Raw genomic sequence first — 27,626 nt, forward strand, 5'->3', positions numbered from 1 at the left:
CCTCTAAAAACCAGCACCTCCTCACACCACCGGAGCAGCGTCAGGGCCACCGGGAGCTGCCACCTTTCAAGGTCTGGCAAGACAGGTGAGTGGCTACGAGGGAGGAGGTGGGGTGTATGACCAGGATGTGGTTACGGGTGGGGGACACAGAGCTAGTGTTCCTCAGCTGTCCCTTCTGGTCTTAGGATCACAGGATCAGAAAATATTTGAGGTTGGAAAGGACTTTAGAAGGTCCCTAGTCCAACTCCCTGCTCAAAGCAGGGTCGGCTCTGAGGTCTGGCTGGGCCGCGCAGGACCTTATCCAGCCTTGTCTTGAAGACTTCCAGGGATGGAGACCGCACAGCCTCGCTGGGCAGTTTGTTCCACTGCTCGATCGCCCTCACCACCAAAAAGCTTGAACTTCCCTTGTGTCAGCCGATGCCAGCTGTATCGCCTCCTCCCACCACGCGCCACTGTGAAGAGCCAGGCTCCGTCTTCCTGGTAACCTCTCAGCAGGTATTGGGAGCTGCTGGCTGGTTCCCCGGAGCCATCTCTGCCCTGGTTCCTCCCCGTGTGGGCTGCAGCCCCCAGCCAGCCTGGCTGGCCCCTGTGGTTGGTGTGGGGAGCTGGTTTGGTAGCCCCAAAGCCGGGCACGGGATCTTCCCCTGCACCACTTGCTCCCTGGAACAGGAGCACCACAGCCCGGCGGCACCTTGCCTGCTGCTGCTGTTTCTTCCTTTGCTTGTCCACATGTCCAAGATGTTCTGAGCCACTTCTGTCATCGCTGCTGCATGTGGTTTTGTCCTGAGAAAACAGCAAGACAGCAAGCCCAGGCAGAGCGCTGGAGACATGGTGTGCGGGGGAATTACTGGGGACTGGACGCAGAGGGCTGCAGTTGAAGGCTTGTCTAGAAAGCAGCAAGGCTTATTTATGGGCAGCACGGGCTGCAGCTGATGCCTCACAACCCACAAGCACGTGTGTTGTGAAGAGATGGCCTAAGAAAGCATCTTATCCTTTCCTGAACTCCACAGGGACTTGCTTGAGAGCCACCCTGACCCACTGCCTCCAGCTCCCCCAGCACAGGGCCAGTCCGGGGGCTGAGCTGGGCTCCCCTGGTTTCATGACGCCGATGGTTTTATCACATGGTCACCAGGAACAGACTCGGCTAACCTGGCTGTACAGCATCAGGTAGTATTTTCTCTAAAACAGATCAAAATTCAGCCCCGGTACAATGTGGGTGGGGTGAGGATGGGTACAAGCGGGAACTTCCATCATTTTCTTACAGCGGTACCCAAAAGTCTTGAACCGTAACCTGGACCCCCTTGCGTTAGGCTCCAGAAGAACAGACTGAGTGATCTCCAAGCTGTGAGTCATCTTCAGGTCTCCGTTACCGCTTGCCATCTTCTCACTCGCCCAGGAAGGCTCTCTCCGTATCCTGGCCTCTTCCAGCTTTGCCATAAAAACCCGCATCAGCTGCAAGGAATTCTCCAGCTCCAGGCAGAGCCCGTGAAGGTGTTCTCACCCCGAGCAGTGATTCATCACTGCCAAAGAAATAAAGTACCTGGCACCTGCCACCTACCCTTGAGAATCCTTTCCTACCAGACAATATTTAACAGTAAAGAGTTCATCTCACTTATTTTCTGACAGTGAAGAATTACACATTTGGCTACAGGTTTGCAAGCCGAAGTTGCAAAGTTTCAGGGGTTTCCAAAATCTCCTTCTGCTGAGCCACGCAGCAGGAGCGATAATATTACATTTTAGCGGATATTCCCCTTTGAGAACCTGCATTTCACCTTGTTCACAGTTCTTCACAGGCTCTCTTCTCTTGTTTTCTTCTTGTGGGACAGGTAAAAATAAAGGTTTTGCTTTTTAATTATGGGGAGACCTGCTTCTTGCTTGCTCTTGTTTCCTGAGAAAGGACGAGGTATTATCACTTTACTCACTTGATGGCTGTGTAAATGTTTTAGAGCTTACTAGGGTGCTGACCCTTGCTTTTCCATTCTGTGCAGGGACAAACATCATTTAATGAGATACTGTTGGAAGTGACACTTGATTTATTGACCTCCAGATTCTGTGGAATACAGAAAAGATTTCTTAACGCTCCTGTGGTGTTTCTGACCTAGCCCATCCCATTTCAGAGAGAAATCATAAATCCATGTCGACTACTCCCAATCATCTTAATGTCCTTCACGCATCTGGAAGCAGTTTCCAGGATTAGTTGCCTTGGAGTGATGGAGCACCCCTCCTCGGGGATGGAGGGCGAGGCCGACTGGCCTGTAGTTTGGTGGACTTTCCTTTTTGCCCTTAAATGTGAATAGTAAGTGGTCAAACACTGGAACAGGTTGCCCAGAGAGGCTGTGTGTTCTCCAGCTGTGGAGGTACTCAAAACACAACTGGACGTCATCCTGGGCAACCTGCTCCAGCTGACCCTGCTTGAGCAGGGGGTTGGAGTAGATCTCCAGAGCTTCCCAGCCTCAGTGATTCAGCTTAAACAACCCCTTTAGTTAGTTGCAGCAGCTCTTAACTATAGATCTTAGGAAACATTAAGTATAGACGTACTTCATTAATAATTTAGCAACTGTCTTCATTATCATGTAAATACGATTCAGAAAAACAGTGAATTGTTACCACATAAACATCATTCATAAACACAATGAATTAAGCATGGAAGAACAAGCATAGAAAGCGTTTGGTGTCTTCTCAATGATCTTTCTGGGTTTATGACATCTGGCCAGCACATAGCTTTACGTGGCCTTTACTCCAAGGAGATCCCAGCTGAAATGCGTAATGACCTAAAAGAGATATGTACAAAAGCATAGGATATCAATGCAACTGTTTGCTGCCACATGATGTATATGCAACTGTATAAGCTGCGCACCAGCAGCTTTTTAGATATGAACTCTTCTCACAGGCATCATGATGGAGATGTGCAAGGTGCTCATCTCAGCGTCAGGGTGAGATGGAGATGCACAAGGAGCTCTTCTCAGAGTCAGGGTGAGATGGAGATGCACAAGGAGCTCATCTCAGAGTCAGGGTAAGAGACCGTGCCAAGGGACTTGCTAGAAAAGTCAACAGCTGGTGTTCAACATCTATCTCAGTGGTGAACGGAAGATGAGGAGCAGAATGGAAAAAGCCTTTCCAACAGAAGATGAGGCAGCAATATTTGACCCGATAGACAAAGGGAACTCAACTGAAATTCATAGTGTGGGCATTGAAAGGCTTCTTGTTTCCTGCTGGATCACTTGCAGGTTCAGGTAGCGGGGCACTGCGTGGGTGAGTGACCCAGGTCTCTGCGAGAAACGTGAGAGACATGGGACAGCAATCCCTTTGCGTCCCGATGCTCCCCACCAGCATTTTCTTTTGCAATGTGTATTTCATGCCACGTGGCAAAGGCAAAGCTATATATTCTTCCTATTCTTCCCTGTCCCTTTACCTTAATACTTGTCTATCAGGGTATACACTTTCGAGCGGGGCCGATACCTTCACAAACCCCTCCATGCTTAGCGCAGCGCTTTCTAGCATGGATATTGCAGTCTCCCAGTGCTGCTATGATGAGTATAACTACTGGATCATGGCTCACCACCACTTCTTGTAGCAGGTGGTTGGCCAGTCCCAACAGTAAAGCTCCTCCGTCCCACGCACAACATATTTAAGAGGTAACAGAGAGGGATAGATCCTTTCTGATGTGGCCACGGACCTGCTGTTGCAATGGCCTGTTGCTTTTCACAGTGACGTATCTTGTTTCTCAAAGTACCAACCTCTTCTCCAGCCTCTCTTCATCCAGCTTAAATGTATTTATCGGTGTACATATTTATTAATATATCCATTCACTCCTGTCTCTGTAATCTCAGCTTCCCCAACTTGCATTTCTTCTGGGTGTTAACCCTTCGCATGCTGCCAAATGGGACAGGAGCTCTCTAGAGCAGCTGCCTCTGTTTACCTGCTGGTGTACCGTGTACATGCTACCAGAGGATTTAATCTCTTTTTTGAACTTTTCATCATAATATGAGAAAATAAAGCAATAATATACTTTTTTATCACTGCCAACAGCTTTGTGGCAAAAAAGGCTCTTTTTAATAACATGTACTTTTTTGTAGTGTGACTCTTATGAAATATGTCCTTGTCATTTTTCTGGGATCATTCAGCAGCAGATGCCAGACAAGTTAATTATTACCATTTATTTGTGCAGGAAAGATCATAGAAACTGTCTGCAGTGGAGAACACACACTCCTTGTCACCAAAAAGCAGATGCTGCATGAACAGAGGCTGGAGATGCCACCTGCTCACCTTGCTGTGATGCTTCTGTCTTCAGGCTAGAAGAAGCACTCCTAGGAATCAGTAGAAAATTTAGTCACCTTGCCCTGTTCTGTCCTTCCCACTCTGTTGCAACGGCTAAAGCGGGTGCTAATTTTGGACAGTCACTGAATTTTGTGGTCTGAACTTTTATTCATCAAGGGTAGGACATTCATCAGGCCCATGTAAGCCACGGCAGAACAAGCCTGGGGAAGAGAAGATGGCATCAGACAGCAAGATACAAACTGTGGACTTAGTCCTAGCTTTCCAAGCTACTGGGCCTCCTTGTCCTTTGATAAATCTTTAACCCAAAGGCAGCAGTACATTTCCACTTTGTAAACGTTAACTTTCGGGTCAAAGGGAACGTGGCTGTTCATGAGTCAATCGTACGCTATTTCACTTCATGGTCCTCCTAGTTTGAAGAAATGACTGAACTTTCACAGTTGGATTGCCCGCACAGCCCAGACTTTTATTCGGTTGATCTAGTCAAGAAAAAGCGTGTTTTCATTTATGAGCTTGTCTTGTATTCGATGTCTTTGTGAGAGAAGCCCGTGGTGGTATGCCAAGAAGGAACATCCCTGTGCAATTCCAGTAGGTATGGAACCAGAGTTTCTGCGCAGTGATAAGCCCAAGGGGCACAACAAGCTGTATCTCAGCGATGTAATGCCAAAGCAGGAAGAAGAAAACACATCTCTGTACTTAATAGTATTTGCAGCAGGGCTGGCTAAGCAGCTGAACTGCCAAAGCCAGATTTCACAGTCTCTTTGCGGCCACAGATAGCTGATCACCTAAACCAAATTCCTTACAAACACGCTGGGGGACTTTTCCTCAAAGCTGTGCTAAAGCTCGTCTTTCAGAAAGCTACTAATTCTACCCTGAAAAACCCCAAACAATGACAAATCTGCTTTTTTTGCAATAACTGTTTCGGGCATCATCACTCTCACTATTAGGTAACTACATCTAATTTCAAGATCCTTTTAGACTCGGGTCCCGAGAAACCATGGTTTATTGCAGCTTTGCCTGCACAGCTGGAAACCCTTACGCTGCTCATACACCCATGGATAGCGAAAGAAGAATCTGAACTTCTTCATTAGGTTCTCATGTTCCATAAAGAAACATGTGTTCCCCATTTACTGATCAGATGTGAGAATAACCCCACAGCAGCCCAAGTGGGTGACACTGAGGACAATACTTCTGGCCTCCTGTCAGGCCCTCGCTAGGCAGGGCAGCTCTGCCATTGATTGCACATCTGAAATAAAAAGAGGATTGGGACCGATTTTATTCTCCATCCCCTCTTCTACCTGACACCTATGTGATGCTTTTTCCAAACCCAGTGTCGGCCTGAGGACCTAATGCCAGTCCTGCAGTAAGGCACAGCTTCAGCAGAGCTTTCCTCCAAGCACTTTCTGGCACGTCGCCAGCCAGTGACAGGTTCATCGATAACGATAACGGCTTTTTGTCAAAGAGAACTAGTGCACTAAGCCACAGACTTGCTCAGCCCTGTAAAGGAATCAAAGCAAATGGTGTCCTCGTAAGGAAAGGGAGACAGGAACATGACTTCTAATGGGAAGAGCTGACTAACAGAAGAAATAAAAGGACTAAGCTCCCTTTGCTGAAAAGCAGAGGCAGGTTTTCGACCAGTCAAAGTCTGTCGCCTCCTTATCAGCTGAGGAATGAGAATTCAAGCCCCAACTTCACTACACCTCACCAAAAAATCCGTTGGCTGCAGGCTACAATGCAGCAGTTTGTACCTCATCTGTGATAAATGGAGCATATTGCAGCTGCTTCTGCAAATACTGTTATCAATAATGCAAATTTGTATGAAGGTTGTACTGAAACCCCGTTACTGGATAGGTTTCACATGCTTAAAGCCAGCGTCACCTTTGCTAAAGATTGCTGCAAGGAGCAGGCGATCCTGTTGCTAGGAAAACAAAAACGTATACTCAAGAATTTAAGGTTATTGTACACATGGGTCTCCTACTTTTCTGCATGGAAATCAAGAGGGGCAGATTTGGGGTTTTTTCCACATTTAGGACATATTCAAGCTTCTGACTATTCCCCTCAGTCATCAAACGGGTCATAAATCAACAAGAAAGCTCTGCCGAGTCCCTTGGGAAGAGGAGAGGCTCATTGTTTATTAGCTATACATTTCACCCGTGCACACATGGGTAGCCCAACACATCTCAAAGGTAGCCGCGTGAGCCCTCACTGGCCCTTGTGGTACGCAGCACCCCGGCTTACAGTTCTGCCTGAGAAGTCAACAGAAAGATTGAGTAGCTCCAGTTTAAAGGAACTGCATAAAAGTGCTTGGATGTGAGATCTGTGTGCCTGTGACAGGCACCAGAGAGACAGACGGAAGGAGAGATGTAGGGAAACAGAGAGGCAGCGACAGGCAGAGAGAGGAACAGGGAGAACTCGAGTGGTACAGCCAGAGAGACAAAGCATGGTGGAGAGAAACAGAAACAGAGGAAGAAAGGGGGAACAATGAGAGGGGTCTTTGTGACCCCCGGAGACAGAGCGATCAGACAGGTAGGGCACGGAAAGTGGGGAGAGAAAGAGGAATAGAAACTGGGAGAAAGGGCGCTGGAGGCACAGAGAATGGGGTGTGGGTGGACAGAGGCAACACAGACAGAAGGGCCATAAAGGGCATGGGGGGACGGGGGACACAGGGAAAGGAAAGGTGAAACACAAGAGGAACGAAGTGTGACACAGAGTCGTCTGGCGTCACAGCCCCAAGAACCTTCTCCAAGGTGCAAACAGCAACACCACTGACTCCAGCTGCTGACATACTCCTGGGTCCGACAAGAAGCTGGCACCTCCTTTGAAATGAAGTGTAATGTCATCAACATACACGACTTCATTACACATCACTTTGTCCTAAAAGGAAAAACTATACCTAATGGCGGTTACCTGCTGAGATCTAAACAAATAAGATACTTAATCTGGACTGGAGACCTATCTGTATTAAAATAGCAAAGATGTTGGATTCATGACACAACATTAACACAGGTGTAAAACAACCACTACACTTAAACCCGTGATCAAAAAAACAAAAAGGGTTTGGCTGGACAATGAATATTTGGGAGAAAGATCAACACAGCTTTTTTTTTTTTTTTTTTTTTTTAAGTGACAATTTAAAGACTGATCTTTAGACACTTTAAGACAGAAGTAAAGCAGAAGCACGGAAGGGGTAGGGTAGCGAGTAAGCGTAAAGTCAGTAACAAAAAGAACTGGGGTGGTCATTCTGCAGCGCCCACTGGATTCTGACATTTGATATATGGCCACAGCAGGTGTGAGACATTCTTGCTCTATAAACAGAAACAATATGGGTACCACCAAGGTACAGTGCTAAACTGGTGGCACTTGCGTACCGAGCCACTACCTCCCATTAAAATAAAGAGAAAGATGCACCTAATCCCACACTACACCTAGTCAGTAGGCTAACGGTGCCTGCAACAACTTCTACAAATTTCCATGGTTTGTCTAATATATAATTATCAGTCCATTCTGGCTCTGCATTACATTCAGGAAAACAGAAGCTATCACTCCAAACAAAAATCATATGGAGCTACTTCAAGAGAGCTGCAGTGTGTGTCTGTCACCTAAATGTAAAAACCATGAAACAGGGATAGTGTAATTATCCAAATCCCAAGCATGGGAAACCCACAAAACTTCAGGATTGTATTTAAAAATAACTGGAATATGCTACTATCCTTAACTTGGCCCTGATGAAATAAGAGAAGAAAAGTAGGTAAAAATACATGGAAAAAACCACGTGTTTTACACAGTAATTTATTCTAATCTGTGACCACGAAGGCTAAAACACTGCAATCATGGCGAGATGGGTCTGCAATCATTTTTCAGGGCTATTGATGGAGACAGCATAGAAATTTAGCCTTTACCCTTTACAATGATAACCAAATGACAGGTGTCTAAAGGATTTCAGTGAATTAAAACTAACTGCCGAAGTTAAGATTGGCAGGACAGAGTTAAGGGTGGTGATATCAGAATAAATATTGTGATGACACAAACATCTTGGAACAACCCTGATCCTCATTTTCTTCAAGTTAAACATCCAGACTTTACTCTTTAAAACCCTGTGTACTGAAAAAAACACAATTTGATAAACAGATACATAAAAGCCATGCTGCCAGCGGAGCCTCCTTCATTTTGCAAATTGGACAGCGAGACTGACCATGAAGTCGCTTGTCAACCACACAGGTCTGTTCAAGAGTGGATGGAGGTGTCCAGGGAGGAGTTTTACGGCTCCCAGCCGGATGAGTGAGCCCAGGCAGACTTAGCTGAGCCTCAAACAGGAGCTGCAGCCTCAACCACACTTCTCTTTCAATCTGCTACCACCACTTGCCCACAAGCTCTACATTTCCTCAGTACTATTCTCTATCTTCTCCCCTCCTACCACAATAGCTCTACTTTGCTCCCAAATCCTGATTGTCAACCTTCAGTACCACTGATGCCCAGGACTTGTGCATTCCCTCCTATTCCTGGAGCATGAACCGGGTTTCTCATACAAAGGCTTTGCTGTTTGTTTGTGGAGCCTGAGGTGAAACACACGAACACAGGTGTGCTGCAATCAGGGCTCAGGCCACCCTACAGCATGCTGAGCAACGTTCCTTTTTTTTTTTTTTTTTTTTTGATTATTTGAAGAGGGCTACTTTGGAAAGTTGCTTCCTCCAAATCAAAGATCTGTGCAACCGTTCTTAAGGCAGCATCTTAAACTAAATGGCCTTCCTTATTCTGGAACACTTCCAATTCTCCTAAAGAAGCCATCAGGTGAAGAAGAAATAGCCCTAGCTTGTGTGTTCTGCTCTGCAGTTCCTTAGTAACCCGAGGGAGCCCAGGTCTGGTTACCCTAAGGCGGCACCTGACCTGGAGAAAGTAATTCCAGCTTTCACTGTCACAGGAGCAGAGAGAGACACTGGTGCTGTCACTGTCATGCTGCTATGAATGTTTTGGTACCTTATTTTCCCTGGTTGTAAACTGAATGTTAAGTAATAACCTATTTCACACAGGCATCTGAAAACTTACTGCACTCACCTTTGCAAATGCTCCAAGACCTTTCTGGAAACGGCCTAAGGAAAATAATACCTTTGACTGGTGCACCTCTCACTGTCATTTTTGTGCCTGATTAGTGGCAAGAGGCAGTTTTGCATTTATTTCTAAGCAGCTGTTAAAGGAGAGCTGCAGGCAGGCGTAACCTGGAGACTGCGAAACACTGCTTGCTGTCAGTTTCACACCAGCGTTTTACTTTCTTCTACCCCTATTTATTATTAATCTGTATTTATATCTAACTGCAGCTCTTAGTTAGCCTTTGCCAGAGGCTTAACCATTAGAGGTGACTGTGAGGAAGGAGGGGAAAGAAGAAGCTGCCATAAATCAGGCTTTTACCACTCCATACAACTCCGGGGAGGTGAGAAACTATGCAAAGCTTTGGCTATTTAGGAAGACAACAGCTTGCACAGTGGATCAGGTCAAGTCTCCTTTTATCCTTAGTACTAAATATGAAAAGGAAACATCCCTATCACAGAACTTTCCTTCTAATCATGCTCAGTTCCTACTTTCTACAGTGCTTTAAAACCCTTTTAAATTTCTGCCTATTCTAATTCAGAGGATGTTCTCACATTTCATGTTTTCTGAACCCACTAAGCCCTCAGGCTCAGTAAGACCATGTCATATTTGTTCTGAATAAGCACTGTATAAAAATGCACTTTTTCTACCAGCTTTCAATGCACTGCCTTTTAATTCAGTATTAAGAACAAGACCACACTCAATTACGAAAAAATAAACAGGAGTACCTGATTCACTTTGTCCTCTCCAGAGTAAACAATTTTAATTTAAGCAGTAGAATACCACTTGTTTTCTACTCACAATTTTCTTTTTAAGGCTTCAAATCCTTTTTCATCTCTTGTTTATTTCTTTTATCCCTTTTGAATCAGGCTGAGCAGTGTGTTTCAGGTGAGACACCACCATTCATTTAATGAAGACATTTATTATTTTCCAGACCATTCCTCACCCATCCTTACATTTCACTCACTTGGTTTGTTCACTTTACTGTAAATGAGAATCCCACTCAGTGTCATCTTTCCTTTAGAGGTAAGATAAATGTAATTCATTACAAAGACTGTCCATAAGTTTTCCAAAATGGAGACACAGATGTCACATATACTTGCTGTGTATGATAAAGGTTCCCACAGCAGCGTGAGAGGAATTCAACTTCTTGTACACTTTCCCCAGATGCCCCCATGTATCCAGATGGCCTGCAACCCCAAGAAGCACCAGGCTTCAGATTAGATTTTTGGAAATTCTTCCCCAAGTCTTTTCCAGCAGAAGTAACTTCAGCAGTCTACCGAGCCGTAGTATCATTTTACTCTGCTTGACATAAGCATTATTATCTTTAAGCAACCAGTTGGAATGGAAATGTTGTTAGGAACTTGGAGAAGTCATCTTCCACTTATTCAGCGTTCAGTCATAATGAAGGCTCTTCAGTGTCCCTCCTCCAAACCTTTTCCTTTCAGAGAAGCCAGGAATCTAGAGACAGAAAAGGTAAGTTGTAATGTCAGAATCAGCAGGAGCTCCCTTTAGCCCACATTTGAGAGCCTGTTACCAAACCAGCTGCAACAATGCCTTCCTCTTCCACACCGTCGCCAGAATCAGGACTAAAATGCTTCAAGCTTACTGCTAGAGGAGCAGCACCATTAATTAAACAAGCTGCAAAACTTGAGTATGGCTCATTTGTTCTATGGAGCTCCTTAAGGCTTTTTGGCAAGGGTTACAATGAAAGCCTTAATTTCTTGGGCAAATCCTAAACCAGTTAATTGCAGATTTCAAAGTCCATATTTCCCCCCAGATTCAAATGCATACCAGAATTTCTCCTCCATTCATTTTTAAAACTACAAAATAGTAATAATAAGTCCTATTAAAGAGCTTTTAGGACTTTATGCCTTCTAACCTGAGACAACAGCAATTCACTGGTAGTTGAAAGCACAGTTTTATCAACTGCTGAAAACTAAGAAAACCATCAGAATAGAAATGGCTGCAACAATGCAAAGGATTAGCACTCCTGCTTTTGTAGCCAATCTGTAGATACTGCTCACACCGTGACAAGGAGTGCTTACAAAGAAAATCTACCTGAAACCATTGGAAGCTTCTCTGGCTTAACAGTATTTCAAACAGATTTGCAATCCAGTGCACCCTTGAATCCCTTAAAAGAAAGGGATGCACTGCTTTCTAATACTGTGTACCATGTTTGTCCTATTGGCATCATGAAACTCTCCGATTTCAGTCCAGAGTAACTTTTAGGTACCTAACTACACACAAGCAGAAACAGCAGACCCAGTGAGCACATGCTCCCAAAACAATTTCACACTCTCATAGGAAATACACGGTGGAAGGTGTCAAATGAGCACTACAAATCATGCCAGGAGAACATGGGCATGTAAGGATGGGATGGGAGGAAAATGTAATTTACAATACAGAGCAGACTGCTTCATTGGTAAACTGAAAAAGCTATTACCCAAAATAAAAGTCCACTAAACCCCCCACAATTTAGATTTAGTTAGGGTTTTCAGGCCCAAAACTCAAACAGATATGCAAGGTATTCATTCAGGAATTGTTTTATTCATCTCTGAGAAGCAATCATTTCTAAGGGAAAAATCAGGCAGATTTTGCACAAAGGTTCATCTCATGAAAACTGCTTTGGGAATTCAAAACGGAAAAATGCAATCATTAGACCTAAAAAGTAGCAGGACACCATAGATAAAATGTTATCTGTTTCTGTATTTTTTTATATCAAAGTCACTAATTAAAAGTAATAATTATTTATCAGAGATCTTATCGAAATCATGGCTACAAACAATTTGAAACTTATCATTCTTTTCATCCTGAAGAAGTCTATAACAGAAATACCTCAAAACACGAATGATCGAAGTGACCTATTGTAGAAAACCCACAAACACGTTCATAAGATTTACATTCGGTAGATCATTTCAACTAACAACTTTAAGAGGTTATATTGAAATCTCCAGTTCCAATGTGGATTTTGTCTCTTTAAAAATGACTGTCCACTACTTAAGATTTGTTTTAAGCTTCTCAGCTATCGTCAGTGAGGCAAATGAAAATAGTCATCAGCAGGCTGTAATCTTTGGCACGTGGCCATAAGCAACATAAAGTTAATCCCTGGCTAGCCACTAAAACCGATCAAATCAGAAAAATAAAAATCTTACATCACTCAAAGACAACCAGCACACAAGCAGATTTCTGCATTAGGCTGTTATCCCCATGAAAGGGAGACTCCCTTTCACTAGAATGTGGGGAGAAGGGGAGAGGGGAGGAAAAAAGGCAGCATGCAGAACTGAAAGAGGAAAAAGCAATTTTTGTTTTTAAAAGGCATAGAAAAATGCTCAAAGAAAGTAAGCATTTTGTAATTTGTGACTATTCCCCCCCCCCTCCCCATCCCTAAGGGGCTTTCAGCACAGCTACATCTAACGATACATTTGATTGTATTTCGGAGGTGCTGTTCATGGTAATTTGCAAGCACCTCACAGGTACGGTAAATGGAAACTCACTGCTCCCCGCATGGCAGACTGTGCACGGCGGGGTGGGGGGCACAAAGAGCTGAAGTGGCCTGCCCAAACCAGAAGAGTCATTTCACTGCTTCTTCACCACCTGTACTGAAAACAGTTAACTCAGCCATTAGGAATGGTATCTTACTGCTGTTCTCCTTGTGGCTCCACTGGTTCTATGAAAATTACCTGTACAAAACATAAAATGCTAGTTCCAGCTGTGGAAAAAAAAGCCTTTCCATTGACCTTCAGGACAGCATCTCTGGCCTAAATCTGCAACCAAGCAGCCTGAAGCTGACAGATCTGACAGAGATCATATCTGCCCATTTTATCTCACTCTTGCAACTTCTGCTATGTTAGCATACTTAATTATTTCACTGCCAATCACATTACAAATACTTTAGCTGAGAAAAGTCAGCCATTTTTCTGTCTATCCAAAACAGCTGTGCTCCCACAGATTTCAAAACCCAATTACCAGCATAGATTACCATTTAAGTCACATGAAACCCATGTTCTAGAGGACTCTGTCAGCAGTTCACATTACAAAGGGAGAAAGAAAACAAAAAAGGAGGAAAAATTACAAACCTGATTGCCATCTCTTAAGAAGTATCTCTTCTCTATGACCTGGGAAAAACAGAGAATGATCTTAGCTGGCACAACATAAGCATAACCTCAGATTCCAATCAAAACTTCACATGTGAGCACCGAAACTCATGGCTAACTGGGACAAGGTCTGAAGTCATGTTCCCTGCTCCAGGCCTATTGCTTTAAGTGCAATGCTCTAGTACACATAGAAGGAGTTGCCACCTCCAGCCATTCTTAGTAAAGCTGTGTTATTCTGAACTTAGACACACATCATTTAGTTAGCCCTCTTTAGTAATGGAGGTGATGGTTTGGGTGTCTCCTTACTCATCAGTTATTCCCATCTCTTTCTGCAGATGCAGTGGTTCTGAGCACTAGAAAAAAATCTCATTCTGCAGGTGCATAACACCTCCAGTGGTTCTGAGTAGCCCCTGGGCACAGGTGATGCTTGAGAATAGGTAGCCTGACTCATGCTCTGAGAGTGATGCACAACACTGTCTGTGCTGAGGGGTACCTATGGAGGCAGTACTGTCAATCTAAAAAATAAAAAGTGATTTGTATCATTTGTACAATCTAAACTCTCCTCCAAAGAAAATCCAGGTCAAGCTTCCTCTAAAGCATGACGTGTTACAGGAGGTGATCTGCTCTGCTATGGTATCTTTATCCAGGGGGTGCTTAAACCAGAGCATTCCTTCTATCATTTTCACAGTAGGACTTGATGGTTTTGCACAAGATGTCTTTTGCAGGGAGGGAGAGTACATACCAAATCTCTTAAGTCCTAAAGTTTTCTTTAACCACGATCAACAGAGCTAACCACAGCCTTGTAACTTCCCGCATTACTACCTCAGCACACTGCAAACCTTCTGGCCTGCCAGAAGGCTCCAAAAATATATGCAGTGTCTCTGGACATTTCTGAGCTCTTTTTCATTGCTCTATGCAGATCAAGAATCAACTCTTCAAGCAGATCAGCTATTTTCTGGAGTTTCCAGGAGCAGACCAGTCTTTGGCACCTCCATGCCTGGCTTCAACCAACTCAAAAAGCAGAACGTGAAAGAGGCAGCTAAATGTTGTTCCATGTTCAAATCACAGACAGCATTCAATACACAGAACAATAAAACATAATTTCCTTGACTTGACTTACTTTATCAAAAAACCTGCTTAGTTTGACAGCGTTGGATGAACCTGCAGCCAGGTAACGAGGATTGGTACAATCCTAGAAGACACAAACAACAACAACAAACCAAGCACAAGGAAATCAATGCAAGGAAGCTGTAAACATGGAAATCAACCTACCCTTTCCCCTGACACACGGACCTGCAATCAGCTAGGGAAAATACAGTCTATCTGCTGCTTTCTGCCTCACAGTCCTTCAAGAGAAAAGGCCAACTTTTGTTCTGTGAATTCACCAGAAAATTCTAAGTAACCCCCTGTGCGCTCCACGTCTTCCTTCTGCTACCAGCTATACAGTCAACTAATAATTTGTACAGGCTACACATGAGATTACACACACACACATACAAACACTTACGCAGCACAGGTATATTTTTATACATATATATACACATTAAATATATATAAATAAAAATAAAGTGATCCTGATGTTTCATTCAAGGATAGTGTCAGAACTAAGAACAGGGAAAACTGAATTCCCAACCATCAATTCCAAGCTGCAGTGACCTTATCTAACACCCCATACACCTCTCTGTAGTGAAACAAGGACGGTCATTTCATCAAGCAAGGGGGACAGCCAACCAAAATGTGATGACTCCAGCATTATTGAGAAAATCTCCAAAAGCCCAGTTTTTGTCACATCTTTACTTACTAAAATTTGGACTCACTCCCATATAAAATAAAAACAACAGCGGTGACAAGGATACTAACCAGATTTATCTCTTCAGCATTGAAGTCCTCAGCCAAGAAAGCTGTTCTGGTCAAAACTTCATTCCGCTTAGTTTCTGGGATCTGATCCAGCTTAGTTCCTATTACCAGCAGTGGAATTTGGTTATCAGCAAACTGTTCACGGTCATAGTCACTGGTGAGGGAAACAAATACAGTCTTGAATACAGCCATGGTCATGTAAGTGGGCACAGGGATGCCAACAGCTCCCCCTCTTTTTCAAATAATGGTAATTTATTTATGGGTCATTATTTATCTAAGAAAGGATGTGCTGCATCTATCAATTAAGGCAGGGCTTCTGCATCTAAGTCACTACACAGGAATTAAAAGGAAAGAGAAAAGAAACCACGATTTGGATTTCTTCTCAGCATAAATGAACTGCAGAAAAAATGCTAACACAAGCAGGAAAGAAACAGGAATGCCAGTATTGTACCAAGCATATGCAGCCACCAGAGACATATCAGGCAGCTGGCATTGCTGAACATCTAAGTTTCTACATACATAGACTGTTAAAGGAGGGACAACGAAATAAGTTGCAACACTGAAACACTACCCCTTTCCACGTTAAAGAGGGCTGCAGTAACAGTTGTGTGGTGTCAAGTTATTAATTCTTCTACATTCAAATAAAGGCAGCCACCATAAGCTGAATTCCAACAAGCTTTGATTCAGATATGAATAATCATCAAAGATAGCCTTTATAAAATAAACAATAAAATTAAATGTCATCACAAATCCAAGCTCCAATCATTCTCCTCAGCTAGGATAATCACTTGTCTTTCATTTTTACCTAAAAGAAGCTTTCTAGAAAGTAATTTTACAACGAACAGCAACAACTCAACCAAGCAATTGTTGGTGGCTGAGCATCTGTCCCTGACAGAAGCTAAGCTTTTGAAGATTAAAACAATTATGAAGACCCTGCACCTGGAAAAACTGGAGAAATTTGCAGTTATATAATGCAAATCCTCTTTCTCTTCTCCCAAGTTTCTGTAGAAAGACCTGCATACCAGCATAGGTAGGGAAACAACTGATATTCTTCCCACAAAAAGCTACCCTTTATGATTGCTTCCCTGCTCATGTGTGAGGTTTTATCAATGATCTTAAAACCTCCTTGACTACATGTATAACAGGAGCATGGAGGTATAGGAGGAAATACTTGACACCATGTTGGAAAGACAATTCTGAACATGCTGTTTAAGCAGAGTTTTCTGTGCTTTTTTTTAGCCACACTCCTGAAATAATTCCTCCATCAGCCATCCCACCCCCCAAAAAAAAATAAAATTAAGTGAACTTCCTCAGCCTTGGTGCATGGAGGGAAAGCCTTTTGGAACAGAGACATGCCATCCCATGACACTTCTTGTGCAAGGGCTTTGCACATCCCAATACAGACACACAAGTCTTCAGGTATCAGGGACTGGACCCACTCTCACAGAGGCCTCACACAAATGAAGGATGCAGTAAACATCTTTTCCCTTAAAGCAAGGTCTCTGCCATACAGTTTGGGAATCTACTGGCAGAATGGCCTGATTTGCAGTGTAAAACAAGAACAGCAGTGATTTCCTTTGATATCCTGCGCTTTTTTTCTTTCTTTCTTAAAAGTCTAGCCACATCTAATTTCATGTGGATTTCAAGTAGCCTAAGGGATGAACAAAGACTTCCATAACAGCTTGGATTTACTGTATCTTAACCCTGCATGTGTGTTTTTTCTCTCACCCATTTGTCACGAGAACTCCTGTTGGAGCAACATCTCTGTTGAGTGCTTCCAAAGACCAGCGATACAAATTCTGGGATGATTTCTTGTTAGTTAAGTCATGCACTAAAATTATCCCTAAAGTGAAAGAGAAGACAGCAAGATGCTATTTAATGATACACATTTTTTCCCCTTATCTTACCAAAACGACATCTGCAAGTTCCCAGATATCTGAGAACGAAGAAAGGGATGTATAACCGGTTCAGTTACAGTGAATGAGTAAAGCTGAAAATATCAGGATGTAACAGGTTTTTTAAAGCTGCTTATCAGGAATAGGATAAGAGCTAAGAGAAAAATCTCATGAAAGGAGGAAACGAACAGCCACCTCAGGGTTTAATCCGCAAGTGGCTTGCAGGCATTCCCTGATGCTGCTCTGTCTAGGCCTCAGATACTGAAACTCTCTATTCCTGCAGCAGAGAATGTAGCCTTCCTCTGTTTTACCTAATTGGTAAACTTAACGCTCTTTTTGTCACACCACCTAAGAGTCTAAAAGCTGTTTCTTTGTTTCAGAGAGTTTAGAGAGCGCTGTAGCTTTCCTCCATTTTCAACAACTAATGCTACATACTTGGGGAGGTATCCAAAGGGAAAACAGACTGATACAAATTTTCACAGTTCAAGTGTCTGGTAGAAACGTGAATCAGCAAGATTTCATGTATTTAAGATTAAGCTTCTAGCATTTTTCATTACCATGATCCTTGAAAATGTAAATTCCGAGATAGAAAAATAGCCAGCCAAACTTCCTAGCTGTACTATTAACAGACGCCCACTTCTGATAACCACAGTTCCTAATTCAATTACCAGCTCCTAGCTAATTTCTTCTATTTATTCACACCTCCTGCAGCCTGTGGGACATTCCCACCTCCTCCAGACCTCAAAACATCACTAATTCAAGGGCAAAATGTAATGATACCGCTTATCTTCATCAGCATTCATTCTCAACACGCTGCACAGCCTATAGGTGGAGGAAATTATTAATTTATATTCTCTCATCTTAACTCCCAGAGGTGCCACCCACTGTATACGCTATGAAAAAACCACATTTCCACAAACATTTTCCACTACCTCACAGGACTGTGCACAGTCTCTCCTATGAGAGTTGCCAGCATATCACAACCATAGCCCTATTTCAAAGCATTTATCGCAGTAACAGCATAAAAAGGTAACTCAACTGCGAGTCCACCCCCGGAGTAGGGAGAAAAAGCCTGCTGCAACATAACTTGGCCTATAGCAACACGTTCAGAGGCACTGCTGCATAATCTGCGAGAAACACTCTCCACCTCCAGACACTCATCCTCAGTCATGTCTTTGATTGGTCAGTTTGCTTATCTGCTTCACCGAAAACCTACACAGTTAGTTGCACCAGCAGAAAAAGACTCTGTCGACATCAAAAAAGAGCAGGCAGCACCCGTGACTACTCAAGGAAATGTTCCTCCCACATTAAGGTCTGCGAGCCACGGCCCTGCTGCCTAGTCACTGTCCCAGACTCTCACAGTCCACACACCAGATGCCAAACCAAAAGCAAACCATACCCAACCTTGTCAACAACCAGGTGTTCCTGACAGCCTGCACAGATGCTGCCACCACCAAACACTAACTGCCTTTTGATCTCAGCTTTTCAGACCATGGCAAGCCCAGAAAGCACAAGCAGTCAGACAGAAAGAATTCTTCTTCTCTTCTTAATTCTTCATTCATCTTCTCTTCTTAAATCAGGTCAAACAGAGGCAATTTGCAAGACAAGCTCTAATGAAGGAATTAATCTAATGAAAGAAACCAGAGCCAAGGCTAACTACCAAAGTCAACAGTCTTCATATGTGAGCTGCCTAATAATACCTTTTGGGCAGTGGAGATAAATAACTCTAATAACATCATCAATTATAATTCAGACACATAAGTTCAAGATCTCATCTCCTAATGGGCTGTCCTAGGATATTTCCAAGTCTGACCCACACTCACTGGCATACTGTGGATGTAGTGTCAAAAAGAGATCAATGTTTTTCATACACCAAAGAGGCTTGCTTTGAGGACACAACACAACTCAAACCTTATTTACATTAACAATATAAGCAAGAGGTACCTACACAGTTTTCCTCCTGGGAAAGGAGAAAGAAATCACTACTTAAATAATCACAGAGCAAAAATGTTTATTGTATGGCTTAACATATTATTGAAAGGCCCTCAAATGACTTGGAACAAGAAAAGAGAATCCAACAGAACATTTGAGACAGATTTTCTGAAGCAGTTGTTAATCTGCTATACATCAGTTTTTAGTGAACTATCCTCGGGTGCCAAAAAGTAACAACGGAAATTCCGCACTGTTTAGTTTGTAATCTCTTATTTGCTCTTATTAGTGGTACAGATGAACTGCTAGGCCTTTAAGTCAGTACCTCAACAGAAGGCATAATACTACTTTCTATATACAGCAAGTTGCAAGATTCAATTCTTAAAAATAATTTGGCAAATTAAATGAGCAGAGGCAAGATGGTTACCAACACATTGCAATTTTATGGGAGCTTTAAATTTGCCAGGGTAAAACATAACTATCAAACTTCATATAAATTCAAATAAATATTTTCCTGCTGTAGGTTTTGGAACTGAATAGATAAGAAAATATAACTCATATTTCTGCATGTATATCAGGCCTGGAAAGGTGAAGGCAACATTTATGTCTGCCAGTGTAGCTGGAAGGGACAACACTGCAACTTCAAAGACTCCCTGTTGTGCCAGCTGCACAAGACTGAAATGAAAGGCTGATCAAGCTAATCTGCACAGGTTTGCCTAAAAGAGCTTTCCAGTTCAAAACTGAAATCATAAAATACTGCCTATGAATGCTATCAGGTTTTTTTCCTGTGTAAATGTACCGGAATCAGAAAAGCAAACAATATAGCCCTCAGCCAGACCTAAAGGGATCTGGCCCCAGAACCAAGAGACAGCTCATAACTGAAACTGATAAAACCAGATTTACAGCAATCAAACTTACCATTCAGCAAGTTATAAAATACTGCTCGTGTGCTTTTCACACTAGTGGCACTACCCACTGAACCTCCAACATCCCACAGCTCAATGTAGTAGGTCTTCTCTTCTGGAGTCCCTTCTTTGTAGTCATGTATCTGATGAAAAATTCGCATCATATGTAAACACATCACTAGCTCACAGGAGTTAATCTACACAACACTTAAGACACTCAACTGAAAGGATTATTATACTTGGACAGAAATCTGTAAATTCTCATGCTGACACCATTTCAAATCTCTCAAGTAGAAGAGATGGAATGAGTCAAGCAGTGGCCACTGGATACCACAGCTCTTACATGTGAGATGGAGCTTGGTGAGTCAGCCGAGAGTAAGTATCCTTTCCACCTCAGTATTAACAAACCTAATGCCTCATGACACGTTTAGAAGAAGCATGTTGCTAAAGCAAGATGAAAAAATAAGGTTGTGACTTCTTACAGTTCTTAAAACCCACACGGTAGTACTACAAGAATATTAACCCAGGTGACCACATCAGATTTTGACTACACCTTTTTCCTCTCCAAATTCTCATAGACATCTTGACTGAATTAATCGATCAACAAGTTTTGCCCCTGGATCTGCTAGAGTTTTGCTCCACAGTCAAACAGAAAACCACGTTTCTTTCCCCAAATTTTGGAAGTATATTCCTAACCTATGACAATGCATTTCAAGGAGAATATAGCAAAGAGTGATAAAGGAAAAAAGCATTTATAACTATCCCATGAGGACTGTAGCTTGGGCCAAAAAAACCTGCTAGATGAAATTCCTCATTCTGCTGACAGTAGGTCCTGCAACGAGCAGGCAGGAGGAGCAGCAACCCTACAGCCACGGCCAGCACCCTCAAACTAAACAAGCAAATTGTTTTTCCCCGCCACGTTTGGCTGACAATTTAGCTGTGCATGAGGTGTTTCTCAGGGCAGCGTGGTTTCAGTGGCGTGCCTTCTGACTGAACCTGGCTGCTTCGGGCCCTGGAACACAGCGCTGGCCACCGCAGCGAGGAGATGTGCTACGAATGACAAACACGTCTGATTCCCACAGCCTTGGAAGGTCAAAATTTGCTCAGGCAAGCACTTGGCTCTTAATAACATTTGCCTCGAAAGATGAAGCCCTCAGCAAACCAAAACACTGAAAAAAAACTTTATCTGGGACAGTAAGTAATGGAATGAAAAAAAAAAAAATGAAGTCAAGGCCCTTGCCTTCCCTTACACTTCAGGCTAGGGTACCCTGCCGTCGGGCACATCACCTACTCGAACGTCCACCGAGCAGCCCACGGTCCAGGACGGGTTTCCCAGCACCTGGTTCTGGCACAGGAGATGCACAAGCGAAGACTTGCCGACACCTGCAAGCGCACAGACAGAAGGAGCCCTGGGCCCCCGCCAGGCAGGCCGCAAGGCCGGCAGCCGGCGGGCGGCAGCTAACGGCGGGGCCAGGGCCTGGCGGCAGACAGGCCCCGCGGCTCCCGCCTAGGCGGAGGGGCCGGGTGAGTGGGTCCCCGCCCGGCTCCGCGGCGCAGCGGGCATACACTCACCAGAGTCGCCCAACACCAGCACCTTGACCCTGTCCAAAGCCGCCATCTTACTCTACCTAGCAACAACACCAGAGACACACACACCCACCCCCCGTCCCGGAGCCGCCAATCGCAGCGCTCGTTCCTTCCGCCGCACTCAGCCTATTGGTTGCCTGCCCGAGTAGCCGGCGCCACTGTCACTTCTGACTGGCTTCATTCGCATGAGGGCGGGAACGCTAAGAGGTCTATGAAGGAGCTGATTGGCTGCTTTCCTGTCGCTCACCGCTCAGCCGCAGAGGGGAACGCGTGCCGGGCAGGCCGTGGGGGCGGAATCGCGCATGCGCGGCACGCGGGGAGCCATTGGGCAAGGCGCCTGGCGCCCCGGTGACGCCACCAGGGCGCGCGGCCGTGACGTGCCCGCGCGGAGCCGCCGGAAGCGCTGCCCGGAGCGGGGAGAGCTGGAAGCGGCGGCAGGTCAGTGCCGGCCCTGGCGGGCGGCGGCGGCGGCCCGGCCCGCCCTGAGGCACCGAGCGGGCCGCGCCAGGCGCCAGGGTCCCCCCGGGGTCCCCCCCGCTGTCCCATAGCCGTCCCTGGCGGGGGACTCAGACGCGGTGCCGCCAGAGGAAGCTGGCCGGGAGGCCCCCCTCCCCCCTTCCGCCTGGGGGAGTCCCGCCGCCGGGGGTGCCCGAGGCCCTCAGAGCCCCCGCTCCGGCGCTCCGCCCCCCCCTTGTTTTGGGCGCCTCTGGGGGCCTGAGCACGCCGGCACGGGGTCGGTGCTCCCCGCACGTTGTCCGGGTGGGCCTCTGCCCCGGGCCCTCGCACCACTTTCAGCTCCCTCCCACCGCCTGCCTCTCCTCTTGCGTGGTTTGGGGGGGTTCTTTGTGTTTTCGTTGGCGTTTTTTTAGGAGGACCTGCTGAGCCCTCAAGTCTCTTGTCCTGCAGGAGCCTACACATTCGGATGTTTCAGACTCAACACATAAACGTGGGCAGGGAATAGGGAGCTGTGCAGGTAGCAGGAGGGGTTCCCTCCTTCACTTGGCCATAACGTAGTCTGCTGCTGTAGCCTAGGGAGGCTGTGCAACTTGTAATTTGAGGGAAGATGCAAGAATCTGAGGAGTAACTAACAGTATAACAAACCTAGCTCGTTGCTTTTTGCCAGGTTACCATTCAGTTCTCTAGCTCAGGAAGATCTTTATTATTTTTTTTTGTGCATTAGTTTTCTTCTGGCTTCATGAGCTTGCTGGTTCCCTGAGGGGCAGATGAACATCACATCTAATGGCACCAAGCTGTTAAATGAGTACAGCTGCCAAACTTGTATTTTTACAAGTGGCTCAGAATGAATAAGGAAGAAGGGCATTTTGCAGAGAGTGTTCAGCAGTGCACATTAAGGTGCATTTTCATGAAATACAGCTGGCTTAATGTTTTTCAGCCATGAAAGGAGGAGGCTCTTCTTTCATCTCTTCTGCACTGGCATCCTCTTAGATCTGCTGATTCTGTTGCTCATCACACTTTCCTACTAGCTGATTAAACTGTCAAAAAAAACTAGTAGAAGGAGGGAGGGGGGGAGAAAGGGTATTTTTCTACCTTTTAGTCATGCAAATTGGTGCACAGGAAGGTCTTGTGAGTGTGAGAGCTGGCATGGGAGAGGGCAAAGCCATGTCCTTGGGAGAGGAGCAAATACCCTTCTGGCAGCTGTAAGGGATGATGTGCGAATCTCATTCCTACCTTCTGCTTCCTTTAAGATTTATAGCTTGCTTTCACACAGGATGCTTTAGGGAATTCTTCTGAACAAGAAACTACATGAATTAAAGCTAGCCTGATATCTTGTTACTTAGTTTCTCTGCTTCTTTATTGCTTACATCCTTAGTATATAGACTAGTTTGCTACACCCTGATGCACTAGAACTTTTCTGAACCTAATACTTTCATAAATTTTTGTCTTTCTGAAATTCTTGACAGTTAGACAATACCACTCACATAAGTGTGGTGTTCTAGGTCTCATTGAATCCAGGGTATGGAAAACAATTTCTGCTTTCTTCCCATCGGAAACTTAAAAGGGATGCTGGGGCTAAGCCCCCTGTACTTCAGTGTAGTCATGACTTCTTAGGCTTGATATTCATCAGGAATGCTCTTTTTGTCCTTTAAGAAAGCCCCAAAACCTTACCACTTCATTACATGAGAGCCAGTGCTGAGATGTCTCCAAAATGATGTTCTTCTGCTGGTATATGTTCAGATTTAAGTATAAATTTTAAGAGTTTCTGATGTCCGTGGTTAAAATGTGCTAGTGGCTTCACATTACAATTGAGTCATCTCAATAGTGTCTTTGCCACCACGTGGGGAAAGCTCATGTTTCTGTATCCCTAGCCATTCTTTCTTCTCTTTGTTTTGTGTAGGCTCTAGTCTAGTAACATAAATGATTCGGTTCTTGAAGTTTTCCCTCTTGCTTCCCTCTAAAATATGCTACTTTTTTTTTGACATGTTTGTTTTTCACTTTTATCAACTTGATTTACCTTGCTAAATGAATAGGCAACTGTCAGAATTAGCACATGATGGCAGGGGTTGTGGCTGAAGACTGAGAAGGAAAAAGACTTCTCTGTGGGATGGAGGGTATAATTTGTGACAGGAAACTGTACCTGCACTATTCTAGTTGCTACATTTGGCCTTCCATAAATAGTGCACTCCAAGTTTTTTTCCCCTGCAGCTATAACTGTTAATAGTTTGTTAATGCTGATGTGCATTTGAAGTACTTCTCAATATTACATCTGTTTGTGTACATGCGCGTAGGTAGTCCTTTAATTTACTGACATCTTGCTGTTATGTTGGACTTGGATTATGAATGTGATTGAGAATTACATCCCAAGCCTGTATTGTTCCAATTTCTGCCTTGCATGGTCAGACCTTGCATCCTTATCATGTGGGGTTCCATATATTTTACTTGTGAAAGAAATTAGGTGAAAATGTCCTAATTTCAGGCAGGCTGTTCAGCCTTTCTGTGTGCAGCTGTAGCACAAATTTTCATCTTTAGTGAAGAAACCCCTTTGATACCTGTGAACTCTTGGTTTCAGTTTATGGAATGCCAACAAGAAGGTAGGATTTGAGTGAAAGCAGATTCTTCTCTTCTCCTTTAATGCTTCAGGGTAGGTCTTGAAATTAAGATACACGATTTCTCATCAAGATGTAGTGGAGGAGGAAGGCTGAGCAGCAATGCTCCTGAAGTCTCTAGGGAATGGAATTCAATAAGCTTCTGATAAAATACCAGAAGACTTTGGGTTTGCAAGTGATGTGGGATAAAGGCAGTTCTGGATAGTAGCGATGTGTTGCACAGATTATCCACTTACTACGGAGAACAGTGACAAAAAGCAGACTGGAAAATGGAAGGTTCTTTGCCATTTTTTGGAAAGATAGAGTAGTGTCTGAGGTTACTTCATACAGACATGTAAAATCTTGATGGCATGTTTTCCCACTGTAGTTCTGAAATTTGTGCCTTCCCTGCCTGTACTCAGGAAGATTCAAAATTGCCCCTCTCAGCTTAACCTCATAATCTTCTGAAATAATTTTAATTTAATTAGAGCGAAGGATCTGCTGCTCGCAAGTGACTGCTGGAGTGGGATATGGTACACACTGGCTCCCAGAAGCTTGTTGTACTTGCCATGTTTACAGGTGAGGGACTCATAATCTGATTTTGATTTTTCTGAAGAAAATGTCAGTGGTATAAGCAAATAATTTTTTTTGTCTTTTTAAATCTGATGGCAGAACCCGCAGAAAGGTTTTCCAAACAAATCAGCAAAATCTGGTCTCAAAGATTTAATGAAAAAGAATGCTAACAATTTAAGTTAGATGTGGGGAAAAATGGGAAGCACCTTTCCAAGTATGTCTGATAGGTGTAGGTTCCCAGCCAACCCTACAACTCCCAAGTTTTCCCCCAGAAGAGATCTGGGGTGTTATAAAGGGTTTCTCTACCCAAATGAGTCTGAAGAGCAGTCTGCTTCCTTTTTTGTTTCTGGTTGATTTTTTTCCCCCTGACCATGTCCATGGTGTTCATACATTATTTAGGTCAGTACAGACGTGATTATGAAAGATTCACGTTCATTAAAACCTTGTTAGGAGATGTTATCATACTTCTTTGCACATGTAATTAATTCAGGCTTGACTTACTGCTTGGAGGAAAGGTGAAATCACTGTTCAAGGATGCAATGGTAAGGTTCCTTGCTTTTGGATTTTAAACTGATACTCGTGGCACTGGACTGCAGCTTCTGAGCTGGGTCACTGTCGGTCTTGCCTGGTGGTACGGTGACAGGTAGCAAGGATTTGCAGCTCATATGCTGTAGGCTGAGATTCTTTGTGGGCTGGGTGTCAGCTTGTCCCAGAGAAGCAGTTTGTTAGGCCCTGGCCTGGTGAGTTCTGGCAGTGGTATGTGCTCACTCTTGTGCCATTGCTCTCTGTCGTAGCTTACGTGAGAACGTCGTTTTCCAGAATGATGTAGAATATGTTCTTCATCCAACCATACCGATCTTGTTCAAGCTTTTGAGCAGTTTGGCATTAGGCCTCAATGTAATATAAAAACTGGTGTTTGCTGAATGTGTCTCCATGTTTGTTTTTAGAGGCAAATTCCTTGTGTTCAGCATTGTTAACTTGTAGCAAAGCTTGATGAAGGGTGATCTTTGGTGGCTTTATTTATTCCTTTATTTCTTTAAAAACTGACACAAGTCAGTCAGTTGGCTCACACAAAGGCTGTCTTCTGCAGGATTTAGAATTTAATCCGTGGATTAGTTGCATCACCAAGCTTTTCTGGAAGGAATTTTCAGGGGACAGTGAACTGGTGTGGAGAGAAGGGTTTTTTTGCTTCGTTAGTTGGGGTTTTTTTTTAGATCAGCACTTAAAAACCTTTTGCCTTTCAAAATCCGACTTTTTAAATCTCTTCTGTGGTGCCAGGTTTTATTTAAAATTGATTAAATCTCATTCAGAGTTTAAGCACAGTATATAATGTAAAGATCAATTTGAATAAATGAAAGCTTCTGGCTTGCTTCTGCATTGACATTGTTTTATAGCATCAGTATGTTGCTGACAGATCCAGTCAAAAGCAAGATTTATCTTTAAGTAAGTGAAAGACTGTAAAAACACCAACAGAATGAAATGGATTTTCAAGGACAATGTCCTGTGACAGTATTCAGGTTGGGTCTGACTTAGAGATTCAAATATACTGTATGGCTAACTCACAATGGGGCATCCTTTATTGCTAATGCTTTCACCTGTAACGCAAAGCTCTCTAAAACTGTCCTTTGTGTGAGATAAATCATAATGCATCTGCCATATAAAAGAAAGCTGACTAACTCGAGAAGTACTTGTTTCATGGCTAATTCATGCTGTGATAAACATATTCTATTAAATTTCCTTGAAGGGAAGCTAGGGCTGGGCATCCAGGCACTGTTTTCTGTAAGCTATCCTGAGCCTGCACAGCAGCAGTCAACAGATGTGGCTCAGTTCTTTTCAATTTGAGCACTGTGAATACCATCGAGCCCTACGAGAAAAAGAAAAGCTCAACCAAGGAAGTGTTTTAAAAGGAAAGAGTTAAGGTGGGGTTTTTTCTTACCCATAGGCAGAAAAGACAGGACAATCTTAATTTACCTCCTGTTAAGCTCCACTGTCCACAGCCTAATTGCTTTGCAGTTGCGCTGGCTGTAACCCTTGAGAGGAACATACCTCAGTTGCAGAGGAGGGTAGGGGTTGGAGGGAACCAAAGCTTCAGTGAGTAGTGTTACTTACAGTTTTTTGAGAGGGCAGTGTTTCTCATACCAAAAAAATTAAAATAAAATAGATTTCCAAGCAGTCTACTGCGATAAATGATCACGGATTTTTGAGTGGTCTTAGCTGATGGAAGTGAGTCATCAGCTGCTTCGTTTAATGTAGAGCTTCGTGATTTCAGTGGGGTGTTTGGGGTGGGGGGTATAGAAAAGTTCTGTAATGGTGTTTTGTCAGAAAGGATATTACAGGTTTTATGATAGCAATGAAGAAAATAGGATACCCATCCAGATCCTT

The 27,626-nt window shown here is 43.9% G+C and overlaps 2 protein-coding genes across 3 annotated transcripts in view; one reads left to right on the forward strand and one right to left on the reverse strand.

Annotated features, from left to right (window-relative positions):
• Positions 1-10,012: 10,012 nt before the first annotated feature.
• RABL3 (RAB, member of RAS oncogene family like 3) lies at positions 10,013-21,731 on the reverse strand. Its single transcript, XM_037389301.1, has 8 exons — positions 21,613-21,731; positions 21,332-21,423; positions 20,054-20,183; positions 17,040-17,154; positions 15,315-15,465; positions 14,575-14,646; positions 13,437-13,475; positions 10,013-10,818 (listed from the first exon to the last, which is right to left on the reverse strand). Exons 1-8 carry the CDS (start codon positions 21,656-21,658, stop codon positions 10,753-10,755), a joined length of 711 nt encoding a protein of 236 aa, XP_037245198.1. The 5' UTR covers positions 21,659-21,731; the 3' UTR covers positions 10,013-10,752.
• Positions 21,732-21,953: 222 nt separating this feature from the next.
• The window catches only part of GTF2E1 (general transcription factor IIE subunit 1), a 52,606-nt gene continuing 46,933 nt past the window's right edge, over positions 21,954-27,626 (forward strand). Inside the window, exons 1-2 of one of the 2 annotated variants that reach the window (XM_037389717.1) lie at positions 22,034-22,065; positions 25,160-25,250. The gene's annotated coding sequence lies outside the window, so the exon portion shown is untranslated. Of the gene's footprint in view, positions 22,066-25,159; positions 25,251-27,626 lie in introns of both variants that reach the window. The other variant, XM_037389716.1, reaches the window with a different exon arrangement.

This window comes from Falco rusticolus, chromosome 5 (assembly GCF_015220075.1).
Source record: "Falco rusticolus isolate bFalRus1 chromosome 5, bFalRus1.pri, whole genome shotgun sequence".
Classification (NCBI taxonomy): domain Eukaryota; kingdom Metazoa; phylum Chordata; class Aves; order Falconiformes; family Falconidae; genus Falco; species Falco rusticolus.

What these genes read in the sequence shown, in the direction of transcription:
- RABL3 (XM_037389301.1), bottom strand. Translation starts at nt 21,658, where the DNA reads ATGGCGGCTTTGGACAGGGTCAAGGTGCTGGTGTTGGGCGACTCTG. An exon ending in GCTGGTGTTGGGCGACTCTG is followed by an intron (nt 21,424 to 21,612) that starts GTGAGTGTATGC and finishes GTGCGCTTGCAG; the next exon opens with GTGTCGGCAAGTCTTCGCTT. An exon ending in ATTTTATAACTTGCTGAATG is followed by an intron (nt 17,155 to 20,053) that starts GTAAGTTTGATT and finishes CTTTCACTTTAG; the next exon opens with GGATAATTTTAGTGCATGAC.